The 26167-nt window shown below is 41.7% G+C and overlaps 1 protein-coding gene across 1 annotated transcript; it reads right to left on the minus strand.

The window, feature by feature from the left end:
- Window positions 1–204: 204 nt before the first annotated feature.
- smc5 (structural maintenance of chromosomes 5) lies at window positions 205–25672 on the minus strand. The gene is made up of 24 exons (XM_024382296.2): window positions 25443–25672; window positions 14774–14915; window positions 14542–14594; window positions 14288–14450; window positions 14034–14168; window positions 13765–13905; window positions 13127–13288; window positions 12647–12718; window positions 12277–12532; window positions 11982–12136; window positions 11054–11167; window positions 10784–10878; window positions 10565–10697; window positions 10243–10416; window positions 9771–9940; window positions 7769–7892; window positions 7535–7657; window positions 7322–7450; window positions 7126–7221; window positions 6943–7047; window positions 6533–6652; window positions 1348–1527; window positions 1153–1248; window positions 205–1083 (listed from the first exon to the last, which is right to left on the minus strand). The coding sequence occupies exons 1-24, from the start codon at window positions 25595–25597 to the stop codon at window positions 952–954; spliced, it is 3225 nt and encodes a 1074-aa protein (XP_024238064.1). The 5' UTR covers window positions 25598–25672; the 3' UTR covers window positions 205–951.
- Between the last annotated feature and the right edge of the window lie 495 nt (window positions 25673–26167).

Consider the following 26167-nt stretch of genomic DNA (forward strand, 5'->3'; position numbering starts at 1 on the left):
GCACCTAGTTTCGGTCGTCGCTGATATGTAACCAGTATGCAACACATACCCGAAGTATTAGCTACAATGTAACCATTTTGAATAATTATTGCGGATGTTTTGGAAAGCTGTGAATTTGAGTAGTAAACACCTCAAACAAACAACTGTCATCATTCGTAGGCTTGGACATGGTGCCCCAACAACACACAACAGGAGTAAATTAAGTCACTTGAGTAATAACTTGTTTACTTTGCACAATAGCTTACTAGTACACCATTAAAGAATAGAAGTAATCTTGGGTAGCATAAAAAAAAGAAGTGTCATCTATGCAGACTGAATATCACTCCTGTCATTGATCATTATTCAGAAATGTAAAAAAGAAAGAAAAAGAAAAGCACAGAAACATTACAATATTAAAGATAAGGGTTAAACAAATCAAATGGTACTCTGTTACACCGTGGCCCATTTGCATAGGAAGTTGTCAACTCCAGTACAATTGTGTGATCACATTTTGAGGTGATGAGCAAAAAAGTATTTTGTGGCCCTCAATGGTCTAAAGGTATCGAATTTGATCAAAGGACCATTGATAGAATGGGAGGGGGAGGGGTGAAACTTGTTGATTTCACACTGATGATATCCTAAGAACTACGCAAAGACCATTAGATTAAAAAAACAAATCTCATGCCCTGCTGACTGCTTCACATTAAGAACATTTAATCCACTGTTCATTTGCTCAACCCAAAATAGAACAGCACTTGCATCTTTACAATTAGCATGTTATCGGAATGACTCCGCGATAAGGAGCCATTCCAATCTCAAAGATAACATTTGAACAATGCATATCGAACAGTATTTACAAAGTATCTATTTAAACAGTGTATATAAAAAACCTCAAACAAAATGATTGTGTCAACAAATCTTTTCTGTCAAACCAAAAATGAGAGCTCAGAAAATCATGAACTGGTCATTTCACTATTTGCCCTTGCGGCGGAGGCAGCGTCTGGTGAAGGCCTTCTCGTCCCACTTGTTGGGGGGCAGCATGTGAGGTCCGTTATGGACACACAGGACAGTCATCTCATCTGCATACTGGAGGTTCTGAAGGAGCTGGAGAAAAACACAAACATTAATCCACAACAATCACTAGTAAGTCACCACCTCTACAGTGACACTTACCTTGGGTGTGATGAAGAAGTACTGGGAGGTTGTCTCCTTGCAGGCTGTCCGTACAACAATGTCAAAGACTCTCCTTTCATTGACTGGGTCCATACCCTGGGTAGAATAGGAATAAACAAAGCCTGTGTGAATACAGTCTGGATGTGCAAGTGATTTTACCACTTAAGCAGGCAGCAGTTGGTGTGTGTTACATACCTGGTTGATCTCATCCACCACTCGGAAGGGACAGCGGTTGAGCTCTTGCAGGGCCATGAGGTAGAGCATTGTGGAGACACTGCGCTCCCCTCCACTCTGGTGGTGTGCTGTGAGCTCGTGGAGCTGCGTGCTGCTACGGAACTTCACCCGGATACGGATCCCGTATTTATCATACTCCTCCTGCAGGGAGCAGACATCAGTAAGACAGACAGACTTACTACTTTTAGGGTTGTCACGATACTGGATTTTCCTTGGCAAAAAGGGAAAGAAAGGAGACGAAACTATTTGGTCCTTAAAAAAAAAAAAAAACTACTGTATGTAAAATATTGTGTGCTATAGCTTGGAAAAGATACGTGATTCTGGGTGACAACATAGGGCTGTTTGTTTCCAACATTAGGACTGTTTTCCTCAGGAAATTCAATCCACTTCATGTTGTTTCTTTGCCACAATACCCCTGAAAATCACGATACTGGTTGTTAAAGTTCATGTTAAGGATCCTTCTATTTCTGTTATTACGGGGCTATCGCTCTGTTAATTAGTGCACCTACGCAGGAGTCTCGTGGTTGATGAACCTGGCCTGAGTGCAATGGCAACCATGTAGTGTGCTAAAACGGTTTAGTAAATGTTGTTAAACTGGAACCTTGTCTTTGTCATTTTGAGTGCCACCCCGGTTCGACAAGAAGAAAAATGAACATGGAATCTAGACACGGGTTACTAATATGGACGGGAAAAGGCAGCACTTGTGGTATTATCACTCGATGGAAGAGCGAGAGACAGAACTGGAAATATCCCTGGAGGATTTGAACAAGGATGACGGTATGCAAACTTTGATTAGAGCACTGGATTAGGTGTTTCTTAAAGAGAAAGACCGTGCCTACGAGGCATATTCAAACTTTAACAGTGTTAAGAGATATTTCGTTTGCAATGACGGACTACCTCATTGATTTTGAACAGAGGTACAATAAGATGCGCAAGTACGACATGGTTCTCCCGGATGCAGTGTTAGCTTTCAAGTTGCTAGATACTGCCTGTCTGGATGGTAGGGAGAAACAGGTGGCTTTGACTGCTTGTACTGTGCTGACTTGAGTCAATGAAGTCGGTACTAAAAATAATTTTTGGTGAAAAGACGTCTGTCACGCCAATAACAGATGAAATGCAAGTGAGTGATGCAGCATATTACACTGAGCAGCAGAGTAAATGCACCAACAAGTCACATACTCAAGACAAACAGAAGAGGGCGCCATTTCCCAGCACAAATCCACTAGACAAATATGGAAAGAGATCAAAATGTGCCATTTGTCAAAGCACTTACCATTGGGTTAAAGACTGTCCTAAAAAATGAACAATTTAAACTAACAGGAAAATGTAAACAGAGAGAGCAGTGTAACATTACACTGTTTTCAAACAAATCTGCTTCTGATACGGAGATCTTTATAGTTGAATCCTTAGGATCTGTTGTGATTGATACTACATGTGCACACACATAGTGTGTGGTGCAAAATGGCTTGATTGCCATGTCAGTGAACTAAACATGAAAGTAGTACAAAACATGATTGGCACACCAAGCAACAGAGCATTCAAATTTGGAGATGGGAGAATCATCCATTCTACCAAGAGAGTCAAATACCAGCAAAATTGGTCAGACTAAGTGTCACATTGAAACAGACGTGGTCACTACAGATATCTCCTTACTATTAAGTAAAGCTTCCCTCAAGAAGGCAGGGAATGTACTAAAAAAATTTTTTTTTTTAAAGACAAGGCAGTGATGTTTAAACAACCAGTGACCCTTGAACTTACTACCTCAGGCAACTATTGTGTAAACATTTTAGACAAAAGACATCAGAGTCCATGTAAAAATGAGATTCTGACAGACACAGAGCACATGGAGTGTACTACAAACGAGTTGACTGTCAAGAGTGGAAAGGACCGGGAGTAGTCATTGGCCAAGATGGTGTGGTGATATTTGTGAGGCACCATTGTCAGGGTACGTCACTCAAGGAAAGTAAACGATCAACAAGATGGAGGGTCTGTTGCTGAGAATCAGCCTGCTAATGAAAAATTACATCACATTACAATCAACATTACACATCACAATCACATTAACTTCTTGGCGCTACCCATCCCGTTAGCGGGATCATTTTAGTCCGCAACCGCTGAATAGCATAGCGCCACAGTCAAATAATATTACTAAAAAATATTCATATTCATGAAATCACAAGTGCAATATTGCAAAACACAGTTTAGCCTTTTGTTAATCTACCTGTCGTCTCAGATTTTGAAATCATGCTTTACAGCGAAAGCAATCCAAGCATTTGTGTAAGTTTATCGATAGCATAACATAACATTATGCACACTTAGCATCAGGAAGCTTGGTCACAAATCAGAAAAGCAATCAAATTAACCGTTTACCTTTGATGATCTTCGGATGTTTTCACTCACGAGACTCCCAGTTTTAAACAACAAATGTTCCTTTTGTTCTAAAAATATTATTTTTATACCCAAAATACCTCAGTTTGTTTGTCGCGTTATGTTCAGAAATCCACAGGAAAAGCGGTCACGACAACGCAGACGAAAATTCCAAATAATATCCATAATGTCCACAGAAACACGTCAAACGTTTTTTATAATCAATCCTCAGGTTGTTTTTAAAATACATATTCGATAATATATCAACCGGGTGTGTAGGTTTTTCAATAACACCGGGAGGAACAATGGACGCTTTACTCTGTAGCGCAAAACTCACTCTGAGAACCCCCACCTATCCACTTACGCAATATGATCTTTCACACTTATTTTTCAAAATAAAAGCCTGAAACTATGTCTAAAGACTGTTGACACCTTAGGGAAGCCATATAAAAAGGAATCTGGTTGATATCCCTTTAAATGGAGGATAGGCATGCATAGGAACAGAGGTTTCAAAATAAGAGGCACTTCCTGATTGGATTTTCCTCAGGTTTTCATCTGCAATATCAGTTCTGTTATACTCACAGACAATATTTTTACAGTTTTGGAAACTTTAGAGTGTTTTCTATCCTAATCTGCCAATTATATGCATATTTTAGTTTCTGGGGTAGAGAAATAGGCAGTTTCAAATGGGTACGTTTTTTAGCCAAAATCGAAAATACTGCCCCCTACACGCAAAAGGTTAACAGACACAAACCTACCAGATGTCACAACCAATGATATGGACACAAACTGACACAGGAAATGGAGAAGACACCTTCAACCATGCCACAGGTAATACTGTTGCGCGTTCAAATGAGGAAAACATTCAACAGCCACATGTGTTAAGACAACATGGTTGTTCCAATCTGAAAACTGGACAAACTTAAATACATGGACAGAGAAAGTGGTACTCCGCATACAGCAACCGTCATTGGACGAGCAGGATAAGCCAAAGGAAAACAGCTGAACTGGTACAACTTGCAGTACTCTGAACCAGCTACACTTTCTGGTACAACAGGGTCAGCTGACCCATCACTTGTAGATCATCTCAGAATTGAACCAATGGGAAAAAAGAAAGAAAAAAGAATGACATTGAAAATAATGTACTTGAAACAAAGGATGTGTCATTTGACTCAGCTAAGCTTGATGAGCTCAGTAATTGGGGAAAAAAAAAAAAAGTGTTTGAGGAAGTCAAAGACATTGGCCAAAAATGTGTCTCATCAAGGTGGGTGTGTACCCTTAAGAGTCAGAGGTTGAGGAGCTGGCTGCTAAACAACTCCCAAAAGACTTAGACATTTGCCTCAGAGTCATGATGACAGTGATCTGCCAGAAAAAAAATGGAACCGTCATTCCATAGATATCAAATCTGCATTTTTGCAGGGAACAGCTGTCAGGGGACATTCACATCCGGCCGCCGTCTGAAGCTAAGAGCAAAGGAACACTGTGGAAATGAGAAGTGTATGCATGGTCTCACAGATGCATCACTCTACCGGTACAACAAAGTCAAGGCAACAATTCTGAGTACAGGTGGAAACATGTCACAAGTGGATCCTGCAGTCTTCTATTGGCTTGATCAAGACCGCAATATGACTGGAGTACTTGCCTGTCATGTTGATGACTTCATCTGGGGTGGCTCAAAGACCTTTGCTACAACTGTGATTCCACACCTCAAAGCTGTTTTCCAGGTCGGCCGTGAGGAGCATGATAATTGTTATGTTGGCATAGAGTTTATTACAGTTGACGGAACAATACTGATGCAACAGGAGAGCTAAATCAAGAACTTTCAACCTAGCCACATGGATTCTTCAAGAACCGTGAAAAGGAATTCCCCTCTCTGTAGAATTGAAGCTGATCAATTGAGGTCAAAGATAGAATTTGACCTATGGGTTACTAGACAGAGTAGACCTGATGTAATGTTTGATGGCTGCAACTTGGCATCCAACAACACGCCACTGTACAAATCATTCATGAAGCAAAAAGTAGTTCATAAACTGTAATCACAACAAGTAACTCAAGTTTCAGAATGTTGGAAAAGATACAGATGAAGACAACTAGTTTCAGCGTTAAGGTGCCCTAGGGAAGCATCACTGAGGCACACAAGGTGGACATCTAATTGTGTTAATGGGTGAAGGAGGAAGATTCTCACCCATCCGTTGGCAGTCAAAAAGAATCAGAAGGGTTGTCCGAAGCACACTGGCTGGAGAAACACTTGCTCTTGCGGATGGAATTGACAATGCGATCTTTCTTGCAACTCTGTTCTCAGAGCTCACCACTGGTGAGACAAAAACGGCACATTCTACCTATAGTTTGTGTCACTGACAACTACTCCTTAGTTGATGCTGTGAAGTCAACCAAGTCTGTCACAGAGAAAAGACTTTGTCTTGAGATTACGTTGTTGATGTTTTGTCTTTAAAGAAAAGTGGAAGATTGTTAAGTTGATGTTAAGTATCCCTATATTTCTGTTATTACGGGGCTATCACTCTGTTATTAGTGCGCCTGCGTAGGGTTCTCGTTGTTGATTAACCTGGCCTGAGTGCAATCACAACCATGTAGTGTGCTAATACGTTTTAGTAAACATTGTTAAACTGGAACCTTGTTGTTGTGTCATTTCGAGTTAACACTGGTATGGTGACAACCCTATGTGACTGCTACTAGAGCTCCCACAAACATCTAAGACGACACTCGGGCACCTCCCCCTTAGTCCAGACAGAGGATACAGCAGGTGTTTGGCGTGCCTTACCTCGTTCTCTGAATGCAGGTCCACCTCCCCGGCACACTGCATGGAGCGGAAGAAATCACTGAACTTGTCATTGATCTGCTCTACCAGTTGCTTCAGAGGATTCAGCCAGCGCTCCTTGGCCTGTCAACACACAGAGAGAAGTCTTCAGGAGGGAAACATCTCTATAGATGACACCAAACCTAGGGTGTAATCATTAGTCCAAACAATTGCAAAACGGAAAGTTTTAAAAACAAGAGTTTCTTTTGGATAAATTCAGATAAGTCCTTCTCCACTTGGTTCCATTGGCATAATGAATTCAAACATGCACTATCCAACACTGATTTGCTAGGCATTTTCAGAAGGACATTTTTTTAAAGCATTGAAATGATAGAATTGGCACAGACTGATTCACTAATCTGTCATTAGAGTACCTCTGATATGTTCTGTCTGTAGGTTTTCAGGGCATTGCTCTTCTCATCCAGTTCTTTCTCCAGGTTCTTGATCTCCTGCTCTCTCCTGTTGTACTCATCCACCACCTGGGGAAGGGGGGGGGGTTGTTACATGGTGAGGCAGAATCAATACGTGCACACGCTTTGAGGAGCCTTCTGACTTACATTCTCACTGAGGCCAGTGAAGCACTCTGCCCTGGACCTCTCCTCATTCAACATGGCGTCAATCTCATCCATAGTGTCGGGCAGCTGGCTGAAGGCCTACAGAAAACAAATGAAGAAATTCACAAATTAATGAATGCATTAAAACTGGTAGAATGAATGGAGGACTCAGTGTGGAGATGTGCAGTACTATACTGACCGTGTGTAGGTCTGGGGGTACAGCACTCTCCCCAGGGTCCATGTTACAGATCTCTCTAGCCCTCCTCATTAGGCCCTTACACATCTCCAACAGACGGGCCTTGCGCTGCTCCAGCATGGCACACGCTTGCTGAGAGGGGAGAAGAGGAAACACACACACAGTGAGTACAGATTACAACTTAATGTGTGAAATTGTATGAGTGCGTGACCTGACCTCTAGGACCCTGAGCTCGGCCGAGCCCTCCCTGCAGTCAGTCTCCAGCTTGGTCTTCTCTGCGGTCATGCCCACGGTCTCAAGAGCCATGTACACCTTCTCCATACTCAACTTAGCCCTCAGCTAGAGACGGAGGGAAAAGAAAGAATGATAGAGAGAGACTTAAGGCAGTCAGTATACACCACCCAGGTTCTGTACATCTGGAGCCTTCAGCATTAACCTGTGACTGTGTACCTTCATGTGGGCCATGAACTCAGCCACAATGGCCACCTTCTGGGAGTTGACTGCTGAGATCTGGGCCTTGGTCTCCTCCTCAGCCTTCTGTAGGTCAATGCCCCCCTGCTCCATCTGCCGAAGACTACACACGCACACAAGAGGAAATGGTGTGTGAGATGAGAAAAAACAACAGCAGACCACATGTAACCACGCCAGCCCAGCCCAGGACTTCCACATCCAGCTTCTTCACCTGCGGGATCGGCTAAGACAAGCCACCCAACAGCTGATGAAACTGGGAGTATCTGTCTAATAAAACATAATTCTGAAACAATCATTCTGATTGGCTGGGCCTGGCTCCCAAGTGGGCATATGCTCCCAGGCCTAGCCATGGCTGTGCACCTGCCAGTCACGTGAAATCCATACATAAAGGCCTCATTTATTTAAATGGACTGATTTCCTTATATGAACTGCAACTCAGTAAAATCATTGAAATTTGGACAGTTTGAATTTATATTTTTGTTCAGTATATTAAAATGTTAGTAGCTTGTATGAATAAGGTGCCCAGAGTAAACTGCCTGCTACTCAGGCCCGGAAGCTAAGATATGCATATTATTAATAGATTTGGATAGAAAACACTCTGAAGTTTATGAAACTGTTTGAATGATGTCTGAGTATAACAGAACTCATATGGCAGGCAAAAACCTGAGAAAAAAATCCAACCAGGAAGTGGGAAATCTGAGGTTTGTAGGTTAGGTCTTTTTCCTATCCAAGATAGTGTACATTTTGTCCGATTGCACTTCCTAAGGCTTCCACTATATGTCAACAGTCTTTAGAAACTTGTTTCAGGCTTCTACTGTGAAGAGGGAGCAAATAAGAGCTGTTTGACTAAGGGGTCTGGCAGAATGCCATGAGCTAAAAAAAAACGAGTTAGCTGCGTTCCTTTTCATTTCTAAAGACAAAGGAATTGTCCGGTTGAAACATTATTGAAGATTCGTTAAAAACATCCTAAAGATTGATTCTATACATGGTTTGACATGTTTCTACGAACTGTAACAACTTTTTAAAACTTTGTCTGGACTAAGCGTTTCTGCGCCTCATGAATTTGTGAACTAAATGCGCAAACAAAAAGGAGGTATTTGGACACAAATGGACTTTATCGAACAAAACAAACATTTCATGTGGAACTGGGATTCCTGGGAGTGCATTCTGATGAAGACCAAAGTGAATATTTATAATGCTATTTCTGACTTCTGTTGACTCCACAACATGGCGGGTATCTGTATGGCTTGTTTTGGTGCCTGAGCGCTGTTCAGGTTATTGCATAGTGTGCTTTTTCCATAAAGCTTTTTTGAAATCTGACACAGCGGTTGCATTAAGGAGAAGTATATCTTTAATTCCATGTATAACACTTGTCTTTTCATCAACATTTATGATGAGTATTTCTTTAAATTGATGTGGCTCTCTGCAAAATCACCAGATGTTTTGGAAGCAAAACATTACTGAACATAACACGCCAATGTAAACAGATTTTTGGATATAAATATGAACTTTATCGAACAAAACATATATTGTGTAACATGAAGTCCTATGAGTGTCATCTGATGAAGATCAAAGGTTAGTGATTCATTTTCTCTATTTCTGCTTTTTGTGACTCCTCTCTTTGGCTGGAAAAATGGCTGTTTTTCCTGTGACGAGCCTCTGACCTAACATAATCGCATGGTATGCTTTCGTCGTAAAGCTTTTTTGAAATTGGACACTGTGGTGGGATTAACAACAAGGCTACCTTTAAAATGGTGTATAACACTTGTATGTTTGAGGAATTTGAATTATGAGATTTTGAATTTGGCACCTTGCACTTTCACTGGCTGTTGTCAAATCGATCCCGTTAATGGGATTTCATCCCATCTTATCCCTAAGAAGTTAATTAAATGTTACACCACCCCCCCAATACCCAAACAACCTACTATTTAGGACACAAGTATGGGTATTCGGACACGGCCTGTGTGTGTGTGCCACCCACCTGTCCTGCTTGGTACTGATCTTCTGTTCCAACTGTCTCTTTTTACCCTTCATCTCCGAGAGCCCCTTTTTCTGGGCCCGTAGCTCATTGTCACAGTGATCCAGCTTGGCAGTACGTTCCTGCATGGTGCTCATCTGGACATCAATGGCCTGCATGCTCTTTTCAGCAGTCTATGCATAGCCAAAAGTTACACTTAATTTCCAAGCTGTAGTGCCATATCAGTGCTTTGCTAAACATCTGGTTATTACTACAACATCACTGCAGGTTATGCATGTCAACTTATATCATTATGCATCTATGAATGTCTGATATCTCTAAGGTGTTAAGTCAAACTCTTGAAAAGTTCCTCTTTGGTGTAAAAGGCCAAGTGTAGTTTATTGCTAGTGTAAAGGAGTCGTTTCAAATTCATCACTTATTGGAATTTTTTTTTATCCAAGTGGGGGAGGTGCTTGACAGGTGTCTCTGCCCTCACCCTGATCTGCTCCTCCAGCTGGCATTTCTCCTCAGCGTCCACGGCCATGGTGAGGTACTGGGAGGGCCGCACGGCAGAGTTACTGGTACTGGTCTTGCCTGAGTAAAAGGACTTCTTCAGGGAGTACTTCTCCTCAGCTGTGTAAAGCACCTTCAGGTAGGGCTCCTCAATCACCTGAGACATATGGTCAAAGGATTAGAGTTTGGATCAGCTTACTTTCGATTCCAATCTGTTCAGAAATTAAATAAGCTATGAAAATGAAGTAATTCATTGACACTTAGGACTCTCAATCCTCTCAGGCACTCTAGGGTATGGAACGTACCGTCTTGATCATGGCTTTGGTTTGGTCCGTTCCCACGGGAACATCGTGCACCTTGTACTGGTTGCAGAGGTAGCTCATAACCTCTTCTGGAGCATCAAAGAGCTCCCGCAGGTACGCAAAGAACCCAAAACGCCTACAGACAAGAAAAGACAAAAAGGGTTAGGTATAGGGTTGATACCTTTACATTCCATCTTGGGACAGTACGAGAAGACTATTCACTTCAAAGACTCGATGGGTCGGGAGGGAGCGCGGGTGGCGCAGGATTCCTCAGGAGCGAAGACTGAATTCACCCTCAGGTTCTGGCTGTCACGCACCTGAGGACAAATCCATCATCAGAACTCTTACTGACGCACTTATTACTTTAATTAGAGCCTATAACTATGGCCGGGTCAGGTGGGTCACATATTAAAAACTGAAGGTCCTATATCATAGCATAGTGCAATGACTGAGTATTACTTTTTCTATTCTTTACCAACAGGTCCGCCTCACCTCCATCATAAACTTCTCCATGTCTTCCCTCTTCTGGAAGACAAAGGCTCGCAGGTCATTGAATGGAATGTGGTTCTCCACGTACTTAGCATGGTTAGGGTTGCGGACACTAATCTGAAAAGAGCAGAACATTTGAAAGAATCAAAGGCTACATATGGGCTTTCAAATTATGTTTACATATCAGCCATACATGCTGTTCTTCAAACCAAGTTGTCTTTTCATTAAAATGAAAAAATAAAAAGAGCAACAGGAATTGAGCCCCAGATTGGAGGTGTCATAATACCCTTAAAACAATGCAGTCAAATGGGGAATGGTTCCAATCATTTTTCACCTAGGGAATTTTAAAAGATTAAAAGAAATGTAGCCAATGTATTAATTACTACATTTAGCCAACAAACACTTCATCGAGATTCTTATAGTTGCCTCGATTCGGCAGGCTTGTCCAGCTCATCATGGCATTTGTAGATCTTTATGATAGACACATTAGCATTTCATTTTCGGGGGGTGTAAATACTGGTGAATATATTGATTAGGACAAGTCCCCTTGTCCTAGAGAGATTTCCAGTTTTCAAAACATCACACCAGGCTAAGCCTGCATGAAACACAGGCCTTATTTGAAGTGTTTCTAAAATACCCTATGGGAAAGATTTTATTGTGGAAAAAACAATTGGAACCATTTCCTTGGACTGCTAGGTTTAATGGGTATTATGACTCATACTGTGGTACTCTACTGTGGCCATTTTAGGATATTGGCGTGTAGAATGAAGCGTTAGTTGATAACATATCAAATAAAACTTCAAAGTTCAGATAGGTCTCCACGAAACAGCAAACAAAGAAAAGTAGGAGGGGCGCTTGACAATGACACTTCAAAGTATATGGAGAGAATTAGGCCCATATAGCCTTAACAATCCCTGTAGCGTGCCCTCACCACTAGCATCATAGGTTCATAGACATTGCCACTGAAGATGTGTTTGTTCTGCCTCAGCCACTGGACGGCAGCGTAGGTATCCTTGGAGCGCCCTCTCAGCTTCTCCTCCTTGATTTTCATCATGTCATCCAGACTCCTCAGCCTGTTCTTCAACACTACAGGAAACAAGAAGAGTTACACCAAGTCAAATGGTAAGTGTAACGCTCCACCATGGTTAAAATGGTGCAGTGAGCCTCTGTGCCAAGACAGTTTGAGACCCAGAACTCCCCAGACCCTGTGTGTGTGTGTGTCTTACGTCTACACTCTCCGTTCAAGTTGTCCTTCTCCCTACGCATGTCGGCCTTTTCTCCCTCCATCTTTGCTTTCTCTTCCTGGATGCGCCTCAGCTCCGCATTCACTGCATTGATCCGCGGCGTCACGTCTGATTGGTCGCCTACGTTAGCCAGCTCCGCCCTCAAGTCATCAATCATGCGCCGGGTGTTGCTGATTCGCTTCTGCCGGTCCGCCGCCTCTGTCTGCTTCAGGCTGAAGGCCTGCTTGATATCCTCAATCTAGAGGGATAGGGAGGATCAAACTTATTTAAAACATCATTCTATTTCCATTGGTATCAATAAGGCAGAAATAGATAAAAATGTGTTTAAGAAAAGAAAAAAGAAGTGCCAGACCTCTCTGTGCTTCCGGTCCAGCTGGTCCTGTTTCTGTTTACACTTCTGAGAGGCCTCCCTGATGCTGACCGTCTGGAACACAACAAGGATGCATCACCAGCACCAGTCTAAATTTAACTAGGCAAGACAGTTAAGAACACATTTTTTCACAATGACAACCCACTGTTCCCTGGTAGGCTAACTGCTTTGTTCAGGGGCAAGACATTTTTACCTTGTCAGCTCAGGGACTCGATCCAGCAACCTTTAGGTTACTGGCCCAACCCTAACCACTAGGCTACCTGCCTCCCCACTGTGTTGTCTATGGGCTAGACAACACAGTGGTTCCCAAATGTATTTGCAGTATCACCCACCAAGTAAATACAACACATGCTTTCCCCAAGGCCCAGTCTCAAAAGGCATAAGCTGCGAGCCTGGAGCTAAATGGACCTCCCTCTCCCTCCATCCAGCCCAGCTACAAAGCCCAGGGAGCCAGTCTCTGACCTTGTCCTTCATCTGGTTCTCGATGGGCCTCAGCTGACTGTCGATGTGCTGGATTTTCTTCAGCATGGGGGCCTGGGACTCCCTCACGGTTTTCAGCTGCTTCTTGGCGTCCTCCCTTGATTTCTTCACCCCCTCCAGCTCCTTACGGGCAGTCTCATACTCCTGGAAAGAACAGAGGGTTGTCAAAGATTGTTAATATGAATGCTGACATAACATACTTACATATTCATTTTGTTTTTAAATGGAGGAGTATCTATCCATGTCCAGGCTCTTTTAACAAGCTATAAATGACTATAGGGTTGTATTCGTAAGTGCACACTGTAGCAAAATGTTTTGCAATAAACCGTTTCCCCCACATTGTAAAGCACAGGCGTTAAACTTATTCCACGGAGGGCCGAGTGTCTGCAGATTTTCGCTCCTCCCTTGTACTTGATCGATGAACTAAGGTCACTAATTAGTAAGGAACTCCCCTAACCTGTTTGTCTAGGGTTTAATTGAAAGCAAAAAACTAAAACTTGCAGACACTAGGCCCTACATGGAATGGGTTTGATACCCCTGTTGTAGAGTGATTAAACTGTTTACGTTGGTGTGAACTAATAAATATGACCCAGGTGTCACATCTCTCTATGACCACTCACCACCCAGGGTTTCTTCTTCTCCAGCATCTTTATGTTGTCAAGGTGTCTCTTCTTCTCGTAGTAGCGCTCCACGTCGTGCTTGTTCCGTTCGTTCCTCTGCTTGAACTTCTCCAGGGCGCTGGCCTTCTCCTTGCACACATTCTACCAAACAAAACAGCTTACCTTAGAACTTACTCTCCCTGAGCCATTAACACTGCAGCAAAAACTTCTTTATAAAAGAAAACAACTAATCTTCATTTATCCAGAGCTAGAACTAAAACTGTTCTCACCTCCAGTTCCCTCTCTTTGGTGCGGAAGGTTTTGAGCTCGCAGTGGAACTCATACATCTCTGGAGGTCCCACTGACTTCTCTGTGGCCTCTAGTAGCTCAATCTTGGTCATCTTGGCAAACTCACCCACCTTCTCCTGCAAAGTCACAGGGCACAAACGGTGGTCAGAGAATTTGAAGTTTGACATGAGTGGATCGAGTAAGAAGAAAAAACAAGTAAATGAGCAAGAAAGACAACCTCCAAGTTTACACTCACCTGTGGCAGAAACTGGCAGAGGTTGCTCACTTGGATCTGTAGAGCCTTCACCTCCTCCTCCACAGTCTTCTGGCTGGAGTGTTTCCCATTAAGCAACCACGTCGACTGGTTATTCTCCACATGGATCTCTCTATTGATCACCAGGTTCCCCTTGGCCTTGTGCCTGAAAACACAGGTAGGGTTCCGTCAATGTTATTATACAAAGACAGAGGGAATCCATGTTGGCATTTCTGAATAATCTAAAACAAACTTACAGTACAATCTCAACCGATCCTTTGTTGCACCCACGCTTCACATACAGCCCAACCTAGTCAGAATATATCCAAGTTCAAATAAAATCTCTCCAATATATATTTTTTTAAATAAATAAAAATACAAGTCAATATAGTGTCATATATGCAATAATGAAAAATCATTCAAAGGAAAGTTTGACAACATGTCCTAAGTGTAGCTAGCTAGGACAGTTAATAATAAATAGCCAACTACCTTGTCCCCTCTGCCCAGGATGGCAGTCTTTCCTGCCAGACCCAGACATATGGCACAGACAATACTGGACTTGCCAGTTCCATTGGCCCCCACAATCATGTTTAGGTTTGGTCCAGGGTGAACTATCGAGTGGTCATAGGTCCTGTGGGGGAAGTAGAGGGGAGCGTGTCAGCTTAACTTAAGTACAGCAACTTTATTAGCCAATGTTAGCACATTCAGTTAGCAGAGTAGGGCCGACTCCATTTAGTTGACTGGTCGATATCGCGGTTGACCAACAGCATTTCTTTAGTCGAGCAGTCGCAATATTTCGCACCCGTCTCAGTGGATTAATCTATTGCGGAGGCCACGGGGATGGCACAGTCCAGCACTAAGACATGTGATACAGAAATTGTATATATAAATTATGTAAAAATAAATGGTACAACACTAATCAATCAGATATTATTTTATAGCAAATAAGCTCTCACATTGGATATGGTCACTGTAGAATTGGCGCCTTTCCCTATGTTGCCATGTGCATAATAGCAAAGTTAACCAGCATATTGGGATTGAGAACAATGGGGTAGTGCAACAGCAGCAGAGACAAGGAAACCAACTTAATTAGGTCTATAATCAATAGCAAAACTCTTATTAATGTGCCTGGCTTTATAAAATCATCCATATACAGTACCAGTCAAAAGTAGACACCTACTGATTCAAGGGTATTTATTTATTTTTACTATGTTCTACATTGTAGAATATTGAAGACATCAAAACAATGAAATAACACATATGGAATCATGTCGTAACTAAAAAAGTATTAAACAAATCAAAATATTTGATAGATTCTTCAAAGCAGCCACTCTGCCTTGATGACAGCTTTGCACACTCTTCGCGTTCCCTCAACCAGCTTCACCTGGAATGCTTTTCCAACAGTCTTGAAGGAGTTCCCAAATATGCTGAGCACTTGTTGGCTGCTTTTCCTTCACTCTGTGGTCCAACTCATCCCAAACCATCTCAATTGGGTTGTAGTCAGGTGATTGTGGAGGCCAGGTCATCTGATGCAGCACTACATCACTCTCCTTCTTGGTCAAATAACCCTTACACAGCCTGGAGGTGTGTCTTGGGTTATTGTCCTGTTGAAAAACAAATGATAGTGGGAATAAAGCGCAAACCAGATGGGATGGCGTATCGCTGCAGAATGCCGTGGTAGCCATGCTGGTTAAGTGTGCCGTGAATTCTAAATAAAATCACGGACAGTGTAACCAGCAAAGCACCCCCATACCTCCATGCTTCACAGTGGGAACCACACATGCAGAGATCATCCGTTCACCTAACCTGCATCTCACAAAGACATGGCGGTTAGAACCCAAAATCTCAAATTTGGACTTGGACCAAAAGGACAGATTTCCACCAGTGTAATACCCATTGCTCGTGTTTCTTGGCCCAAGCAAGTCTCTTCTTATTGGTGTCCTTTAGTAGTGATTTTTTTGCAGCAATTCAACCATGATGGCCTGATTCACGCAGTCTACTGTGAACAGTTGATGTTGAGATGTGTGCTACTTGAACTCTGAAGCACTTATTTGGGCTGCAATTTCTGAGGCTGGTAACTCTAAATGAACTTATCCTCTGCAGCAGAGGTAACTCTGGGTCTTCCTTTCCTGTGGCAGTCCTCATGACAGCCAGTTTCATCATAGCTTTTGATGGTTTTTGCGACTGCACTTGAAGAAACGTTCCAAGTTCTTGACATTTTCCGGATTGACTAACCTTCAAGTAATGATGGACTGTCATTTCTCTTTGCTTATTTGAGCTGCTCTTGACATAACATGGACTTGGTATTTTACCAAATGGGGCTTTCTTCTGTATACCAACCCTACCTTGTCACAACACTATTGATTGGCTCAAACACATTAAGGAAAGAAATTCCACAAATTAACAAGGCACACCTGTTAATTGAAATGGATTCCAAGTGACTACCTCATGAAGCTGGTTGATAGAATGCCAAGAGTGTGCAAAGCTGTCATCAAGACAAAGGGTGAAGAATCTCAAATATAACATATTTTATTTGTTTAGCAATTTTTTGGTTACTACCTGATTCCATGTGTGTTATTTCATAGTTTTGATGTCTTCACTATTATTCTACAATGTTGATAGTAAAAATGAAAACCACGAATGAGTAGGTGTCCAAACTTTTGACTGATACTGTATCTACAGAAATAAGACAGATCTTGCTTTGGGTGCCTGTTGAATAACCTACTGATTCCACGTGCGCCGAGCCTCATGCAACGGCAAAATGTTGGATAAAGCCATTTTAGTCTGTTTTTAATCTTTGCTATGCTGTGATAAAGGCTTCACAATTTCTCATTCGAACAGACTGGTATTACTTAGTGTTGTTTACACTGATCCAAACAGGCAGAAAATAATATTGTAATCTAACAGCACCTGTTTGTCACATGTGAACCAGAGAAAAAGTAGCTGCTGCTTTTGCAACAGCGATTCTAATAAAATAACAAAAACATGTACCACAGCTCTCGCTCCTATACCCTCCATTTTCTTGAGCTCATTATTACAATTATGATCGTGATTATAATAAGTAATATCATCAGTAGGCTTTGTATTGTAGCCTTGTATAACCACTAAGAGCGCAACCGGTTTAGTCTTAAGCCTATATTTCAATATATATAGGCTACTAAATCAATAAATCATTTGTTCATGCCATCACACAGCACACGACACATTCACGCTTTGAAATGCAATCAAGTGTTTTATTTTTTTAAACTAAAAGGTAACTTTGAATAATTAGCCTAAACAAATAAACTGCAATTCACAAATGCATGAAACCGTTTTTAGTCTGCTGTAATAAAGGATTTTTTATATATTTCCCCCCCGTTAGAACAGACTCACTGGTACACTTATTTGGTGTTGTTTACTGTTCCAAATGGTCCCCCCCAAAATTATACTTTAATCTAACGTCAACTGTTTGGCACACAATACTCACGCATATACCCTCCTTTTTCTTGGTTTCCAGTTGTTTCTGCAACTAAGGCAAATGTCTTCTACAGATCTGACTTGTCCTTTTCCTCTTGAGCAACCAGTAAACATTTGCCAGTTTCAAGTTTCCACGGCCATTTTGCTGTCACGTGTTACGGTCTTCGGATTTTGTTATAACCAATTTATTGATGTGATTATGATAGGGCCTGACCTATTGCCCATTGGTCACATGCATGCGATGCTCACATGTTTCACGTAAAGAGAGCAAGGGCTAGGAAGGTTTTTCTAAACAAAATAGGGATTTCGGTATGAGAACTTTAGTCAGAAATAAGAAAGAAACTAAATGGCTGAAATGATGTTACTTCAGCACGGGCAATAAACACTTGCTGTGGTGCCTTTTCATTGCAGTAGGGAGGAGAGAACTTGCACCAGTCACACAGGCACGCGCTGTCATTTATTTTAAACACAGTGTAACCAGCGGGTTCTTTAGTCATTTTTGTGTCGTAATTACTTAATCAAACAGCGTGCTTAAAGCATCAGACAAGCTCAGTACATCTGTAGCTGATTTTATTCAAACTATATATGGAGAATAAGGTTAAACATTTTGACCAATCGATTGGTCGAAAGAACAGGACACCTCACAACCAAGATTTTTAACAAGCCTTGGCTACAATAAAACAACCTCTGTTGGACACATGCAAATTCAGCAACATTTAGCTACCTAGCTAGATGGTTACAAGACTCGGTCACAGATGATTTATTATAATCTTTGACTCGGTTGTCCATGTCCAAGCAGGCGTCTCTGCAAAACAGCAACATCTCACAGCTAGCTAGTCTGATTAATCAGGCTGCAATATATAATGAATTGGTTTATACAGCCTGAAACGAATGTCTGCAAAATCGTGCACATGTTCCTTACAAGTCCGAACGTTGAATAAGCTGCTCGAAATGAGACAAAACATCAACAGGAAACTATTGTTTACCCGACTTTAGAGAGCCAGTAGTTCTGCACAAAGGTAAAGTTATATTGGATATACGTCAAGGGTTTCCAGATAGCACAGACCGATTTTGTAGTGACAACAGGTTTGTGGTGTCAGTCTTCCGTTTACACAGTCACAGGCAGATAGCTAAAGTGAGAATAGGAATTGGTCTGAAGCCAAGAAAAGGAAATTCACGATGTCATGACTGTCCAGTGAGGATCCAAATATATCAGATCAGCTTTACAATAAGTAACTTCAACCAGACCCCCTCACCCACGGGGACCATTCTACTACTCTTTTCAAACCACCCACGGGGACCATTCTACTACTCTTTTCAAACCATCGTATTTCCGCTACTCTCATCAGCCCACTGGGAACCGTTGGCACGGTTGGCTTGCCTACCTTCAAAAGAAGCTTCAGGAGCGAATGGAAATAGAATAAACTAGTTCTGTTCAGGACTACGCGACAAATCACCGGTACCGGACGACTGCAGAGGAAAACAGTAGAAGACGGGTGGGGACCCCTTTTGGACAATCAAGAGCCTTACAAGCATGAAGCATGCTGTGAAAAGGCATGGTCCAGAGATACACAGCGAACCAAGGCATTTTCACGTAAATACATTCATGATTTCTTACTCCAAGCGGGTGTCGGTTTGTGTGTAAAGTAAAGGAGTGCTGTAAGTAAGAGTAGTTTCTAAAATGTACCAACGTTAAGTGTCTCGCCCTCTGTCTTTTGTAACAAGCAGCCATATTGTTATCAGTCCGCTAGGGACCTGTTAACGTATTAAGTGTGTAGGTTAATCTGGTGTTTCCATTTAGTTAGCTAATAAATAAATAATTAAACCAATGTGTAGTACTGAATCGTAAGGCTACGTTTTTTACAGATGCAAGGAGGTTACGACTGTTCAGAATGATATGATACAAGGTTATGATTAATAAGTTGACTGTTTATAGAGGTGATAGGTAAAATACCTTTTAGAGTTTAATAATTCGGGAGATGGTAACTAAAGATCCGCTCTCGTGTTGCCCCAGATTCTAATGAGGTAATTTTTTACCTGATTAATTAAAAAATAAAGGGTAACAATTAAACCTAGTTGATTAGATAAGTCTTCAGATTAATGTTAAGTAACAACGAGCACCACCATGCCAATTCCACCCATACTCTACCAAGACTTTCCAGCACACAGCTTTGACCTACTACAGTAGCTATGTTGGTATTGGACTTCTAACTATGTGTAGTTGCTTAGGATTCAAACCCTTCTCAAAACAGCCTAATTCATACTCTTCAGAGGGATAATTAAGCAATAAGGCCCGAGGAGGTGTGGTACATGGCCAGTATACCAAGCCTGATTTGATTGTTTTTAAAAAGCAGTTGTGTACTGTTCACGTGAACGGGGCATGTTGAATCCCACCGAATCAATCCTGGACGCTCGCGTTTCAAAGAGCAAAGGAAAAAAGGAGGAGCTGAAGAACTGGAAAAGCCTCCTGCTTGATTTAAGTCTCATGTATGGGAGCATTTTGGCTTCTCTGTCAAACATGACAGAAGGGTGGTAGACAACACCATTAAGGTGTGTAGGCATTGCGCCACAAGAAAGCCGTATAAAATCATGGAAATACATCGAGCATGGACACCCATTTAAAGCATCATCACCCCGTTGTGTCAGTGACGGGAGGCAACTCCGCCAAGAGACAACTTCTCACCGCGGAATTTAAGAAGCAATTTGCTGCAGAATCAGACCGGACTAAAGCCATCTCCAAATCTATTGGGATGTTTATCGCTGCAGACATGAGGTAATACTCTGTTGTGGAAAACAATGCGTTTAAAAATATGGTGAAAGTGCTGAGCCACGCTAGGAAATCCCATCGCACACCCACTTCAGTATGAAGATCATGCCAGATCTTTATGAACAGGAAAACATCCAAATTGAGCACTGAAACTGCACCACCGTCTGTGTCCATGATCCTAACCTCTGAAAACAAGGATTCTACAATCCATGGGCCCAAGTGAGGAAGACAGCACCAACACTAGAGATGTCAAGGCTGCCATTAGAGAGGACCTGAACCCCAGATAACCCCCTAACGTACAGGACTACCTTCATAGATCACCTGCACTGGATCCAAGGTTCAAGTCCCTGTCTCACCTAGACCCTGCCCTACACCGGAGGACATACAGTGATCGCACCACTGAGATTGTGGCCACTGAGGAGGTAAAACAATAAAAGTGAATTACTTAATAAATATACTGCAGTCTAATCTTAGTCTATGCTATTAGAATCACCCATTTTTGATTTGGAATAAGAATGGGTTTTTATTAAAATGTTATTTCCACAATTATAGTTCTATGAAATACGACAAATAAATAATATCCACAAAATAATTTGACCATGAAGGAGCTTTTCGGGGAGACCTCTGCGAACAAGGACACAGGCAAGACGTTTGCCAACACCAAAGATGCAGAGGCATCCTACAAGGCAGCAAGCGGCATTCCAGTGGATGGTGATCCACTGGCATGGTGGAAAGCAATGAGTGTAAATACCCTCACATTGCCATGATGGCAAGACACTACCTGGCTGAGCCTGGCACTTCAGGTACTTGCGAGAGGGCAGGGGACATAGTGACTGCAAAGGGGCTCTACACTCTCCCCAGACAATGTAGACATCCTCATCTTTTTGAAAAAGAATTTGAAGTTATAAGCTCAGGTCTGCTTTGCTTAAATTTACATTTTTTTAAATAAATGATGTTGACAGGCAATTTTTTAATTCATTATTGTTCGGAAGAAGGTATCGTGCCTCATATTGCACTTTCATTTAACAATTGAGTATTGAATATTTAACTTTAAGATTTTACTTAAACACTTAAGTTCCTTGCGTTAAGTGTTCTTTAGGTAATAATTGTCTCCCCCAGTTTTTTGCTGATCCGAAAAATGATCCGATCCTTGACTCAAAACCGGGATCCGATCCTTAACGAGTTCTGTGATCCGTTGCACCACTAGTTACCACCCATACTACAGAGTTCCAACCTTTCTCTGGAAGCAACGACAGCACAAGAACTGTTCGTTGGGAGCTTCATGAAATGGGTTTCCATTGCCGAGCAGCCGCACACAAGCCTAAGACCAATATGCGGAATGCTAAGCGTCAGCTGGAGTGGTGTAAAGCTCACCGCCATTGGACTCTGGAGCAGTGGAAACACGTTCTTTAGCATGATGAATCACGCTTAACCATCTGGCAGTCCAACGGACTAATCTGGGTTTGGTGGATGTCAGGAGAACGCTACCTTCCCCAATGCATAGTGCCAACTGTAAAGTTTGGTGGAGGAGAAATAATGATCGAAGACTGCTTTTCATGGTTCGGCATAGGCCCCTCAGTTCCAGTGAAGTGAAATCTTAACGCTACAGCATACAATGACATTATAGACAATTCTGTGCTTCCAACTGTGGCAACAGTTTGGGGAAGGCCCTTTCCTGTTTCAACATGACAATGCCCCTAATCACCCAACCTCACTAATGCTTGTGGCTGAATGGAAGCAAGTCCAAGCAGCAATGTTCCAACATCCAGTGGAAAGAAAGCCTCCACTCTTCTTGGAAGACTTATAGCAGGGGGAATGAGAATGAGATGTCCGATGAGCAGGTGTCCACATACACTACGTGACCAAAAGTAAACACACACAGCGCATTCAGAAAGTATTCACACATTTTGTTGTGTTCAACCAATTTCAAATGTAGATTTAGTGTCATTGGCCTACACACAAAACCCCATAATGTCAAAGTGGAATTGTTTTTAATGAATTAAAAACAAAATGTTGAGTCAATAAGTATTCAACCCTTTTATGGCAAGCCTAAATAAGTTCAGGAATGAAAATGTGCTTAACAAGTCACATAAGTGTGTGAAATAATAGTGCTTGACATGAATGACTACCTCATCTCTGTACCACAAAGACAAATATCTGTAAGGTCCCTCCGCCGAGCAGTGAATTACAAACACAGATTAAACCAAAGACCAGGAAGGTTTTCCAAAGCATCGTAAGGAAGGGCACCGATTGGTAGATGGGTAAAATAAATATAAAAGCAGACATTGAATAACCCTTTGAGCATGGTAAAGTTATTAATTACACTTTGGATGGTGTATCAATACACCCAGTCACTACAAAGATACAGGCATCGTTCCTAACTCAGTTGCCAGAGAGGAAGGAAACTGTTCAGGGATTTCACTGCGAGATCAATGGTGGCTTTAAAACAGTTACAGAGTTCAATGGATGTGATAGAAGAACACTGAGGATGGCTCAACATTATAGCTACTCCACAATACTAACCTAAATGGCAGAGTGAAAAGAGAAGCCGGTACAATATTTAAAAAAAAATCCAAAACATGCATCCAGTTTGCAACGTAGTTTAACTCAAATACATTTGTTGGTAGTCAAAGAAAATATTACTAACAGGTTGTATAGCACAGCTGGCCTGGTACATTGTTTACTGCCTCCATTCGGGATGCACCATTTCAGTGTCAATGACTCGACATTTTGGACAACAACTGATAAATATAACTAAGGCTGGGAATGTCAAAACAATCAAACTAGCAAGGGTAATGATCACAAGTCAGTCATAACGTTGCTAATAGGCTAGCGTATCCATTTATGTAGCAAGCTAAAAACACAGAGCCTAACGTTAGCTAGATAGCTAGCTGCTACGAGGATGTCATGTAATTGGAGGAGTGGAGTGAGTGACAGAATTCCCCCCCCCCCATTTTTTGGTGGCTAAACACAGCTAGATGCAGGTGTCATTTGGTTAGCAAGCAAGAACTTGAACAATATCCAGTTAGCATATCTCTTGCCTTCACAAATTCACTCTGGCCATCTACTCCGATTTCAGAGCTATCGTCATTGTGCCAGAGAGCAGAATAACTGATGAATTTACAAACGTGCAACACCCGCTGAATATTACTGGTGTTAGTAAACGTAGGCACAAAAAAAGTTAGTCATGACGCCCTAGATAAGTTGTAAACAGCCTAGCTAACAAGCTCTCCTAGGGAATGTAAAATGGTCAGAGTGAGGGGTTTGCTCATTTATGTTTGGAAGTGGCTAGCTTGAACTTTAACCAGGTTGGTTGGGACAAGGATGCATTGGCAGGCAAGCTGCAGGACGAGTAGGCTAGAATTCCCCATCATTTATCAGTGAAATTTTGGATGGCCAACTAGCTGCAAAAGATTTAGACGTTTCTCTAATGTTCCATCATGAGATTTAATCATCACATCTTGCTCTTGCTAGCATTAGTTGCTTATCTTGTTGATGTGCATAAATAAAGGGAGAGAGCCTACCCTTTTGATGGTTGTTTGATCAATATGACTAAAGTTCAAATGTAAGATGACTCCCGTGGTATTGACAGAAATCCATTGAGGTGTAGTTTGGCGAATGCTTTCTAATGATCTAAAGTCACAACTGCCTGTAAAACACACAGTCCACTTGAAAGTGAATGATGGCAGGCCTGTGTGGCAAATAGCTTGTTTGCATAAAGGCCTACTGCAGCTCTGATCTGACTGGTCCTGGTCAAGACAGACGTTTGTATTTATGGCAGTGTCTATTAATTGGCCAAAACTCAAGGTCACTTTCCCACTCTATATTGCTATAGAATTTTCACAAATGCCTTAGTATACATAATTACCAAAAATTCCAAAAATGTATGAAAATGACTGTCGCTTTTTAAAAGTGTAATATTCTTCCTGGGGGAGTATGAAGAGATTTTAAGATTAAGAACTGCAAAATGCTGTCAGTTTACCTGAGGTAAACATTCAAGGTTTATGTGGGTAAATCTAATTGCTAACAATAGCGAAACCGGCATTAGCGAAACAGAACTATTTGCTCGGAATATAATTTTCGGTGCCACCGTGCTCAATATAACTAAGTAGTTGTTGACAGGATGAAAAATATCATAAAATAAGGCCTGCTTTTTCGCGATTACTTCGAAACTACGGCAAGCAGTTGGAACATACGGCAATATTATGAAACTGGGCTCCATGGCAGATGCAATTAACTAGTATAAAAAAAAGCTTAAAAATGTCATGTGGCCAGCCTACTCTAGTCTCCTTTTAATCGGACGTCTAGAATTTGAGCTAGGAAGGCGCAACAAATACCCGATTAAAATTTAATTGTTAACGACCCTGTTAAAATCCGGTATGATGTTCTAGGTAATGGACGGCTCATGGCGAAAAAGTGTGTTGTGTCACTACAAGTTGATTTACGAATGTATCGATATTGGTGTCATATCGGTTTAGATAGGATATTAACGTTAGAGATGTGAATTCGACAACACCATCGCGTCAAACAGGTTGGCAAATATCTTCCGACCTATTTTCCATAAACAGGAGCTTTAACATGGAAATATGGCCGTGTCGGAACCCTAACCCTGTAATGTTAAAAGGTGTGTAGTAACTTTTTGGGGGGGAAATGATTTCTCGACGATATGAAACATACGTCCCCGATGTTTACAAAACCACACCGCAAGCAATGCACGTCAACGCGTTTAATTAGCTCAGGCGTCGGGGCTGTACGACTCTCACCGCCAGAAGATACGAGTCAATTGGTGCTAAAGGTAACGTTAGTTAGTACCCCCATTCATAGACGCTGCTATATGCTATCTAACGTTAGGTAAATTGCTATCACGCCGTAACAGCTAGCTAGCTTTTTTCTAGCTAGCGTGTTTGGAAACATGTTACAGTTGAGTTGACTTACAGGAAGTTTTGCATTGTGATGCGAATTATGGATCCTTCGACAAATCCAGACACCTGACCATCTCCAACGGTACCAGAGGACGAACCTGCTCCATTATTTGAAGGTTGTGTGTTCGTTACGTTACTTATTCGTTTTTTCTTGCCCGCAGAAGCCATGACGCTGACTTACAACTTCGAAGATTTGCTAGCAGTCTTTCAGTGGAATTCGCGCGCCCAGTATGGACGGTTGTCGATTGATGATTGGAGAAGGTGGGTCACGTGTAGCGTAGTTCACCAACAACACAACATGCAGCTCATGTCCACTAGGTGTCAGTAACGCCCTATGTTTCATGCCTACAGCAGAGAGTTTATTACAGTAATGAAGTATCTGCCAGGTAGTGTCAGTCAGAATACAGTAAGAGGTGCACCAATACCAAATATTCTTAAAATATTAGCTATAGTTCCAGAAAATATGTGACAATACTCTTGTAGACCTTTAAAAATGAAGACAGTCATAAGACAAAGGCATGCTTTGTTATTGCTGCTCATGTTGTGTTGCTACCATGCTGTGTTGTCATGTGTTGCTGCCTTGCTATGTTGTTTTTTTAGGTCTCTCTTTATGTAGTGTTGTCTCTTTTGTCATGATGTGTGTTTTGTTCTATATTTATATTTGATTTAAAAAAATGTTTATCCTAGCCCCTGTCCTTTTGCCTTTTGGTAGGCCATCATTGTAATACCGAATTTGTT

This window comes from Oncorhynchus tshawytscha, linkage group LG20 (assembly GCF_018296145.1).
Source record: "Oncorhynchus tshawytscha isolate Ot180627B linkage group LG20, Otsh_v2.0, whole genome shotgun sequence".
Lineage (NCBI taxonomy): Eukaryota > Metazoa > Chordata > Actinopteri > Salmoniformes > Salmonidae > Oncorhynchus > Oncorhynchus tshawytscha.

Excerpts from the sequence above, each read along its gene's own strand:
- smc5 (XM_024382296.2), bottom strand. The coding sequence starts at position 25,597 with ATGGCTTCTGCGGGCAAGAAAAAACGAATAAGTAACGTAACGAACACA. Across the intron at positions 14,595-14,773 it reads TCCTGGGCAGAGGGGACAAG|GTTGGGCTGTATGTGAAGCG; the intron begins GTAGTTGGCTAT and ends TATTCTGACTAG. Across the intron at positions 12,719-13,126 it reads AGAACCAGATGAAGGACAAG|ACGGTCAGCATCAGGGAGGC; the intron begins GTCAGAGACTGG and ends GTTGTGTTCCAG.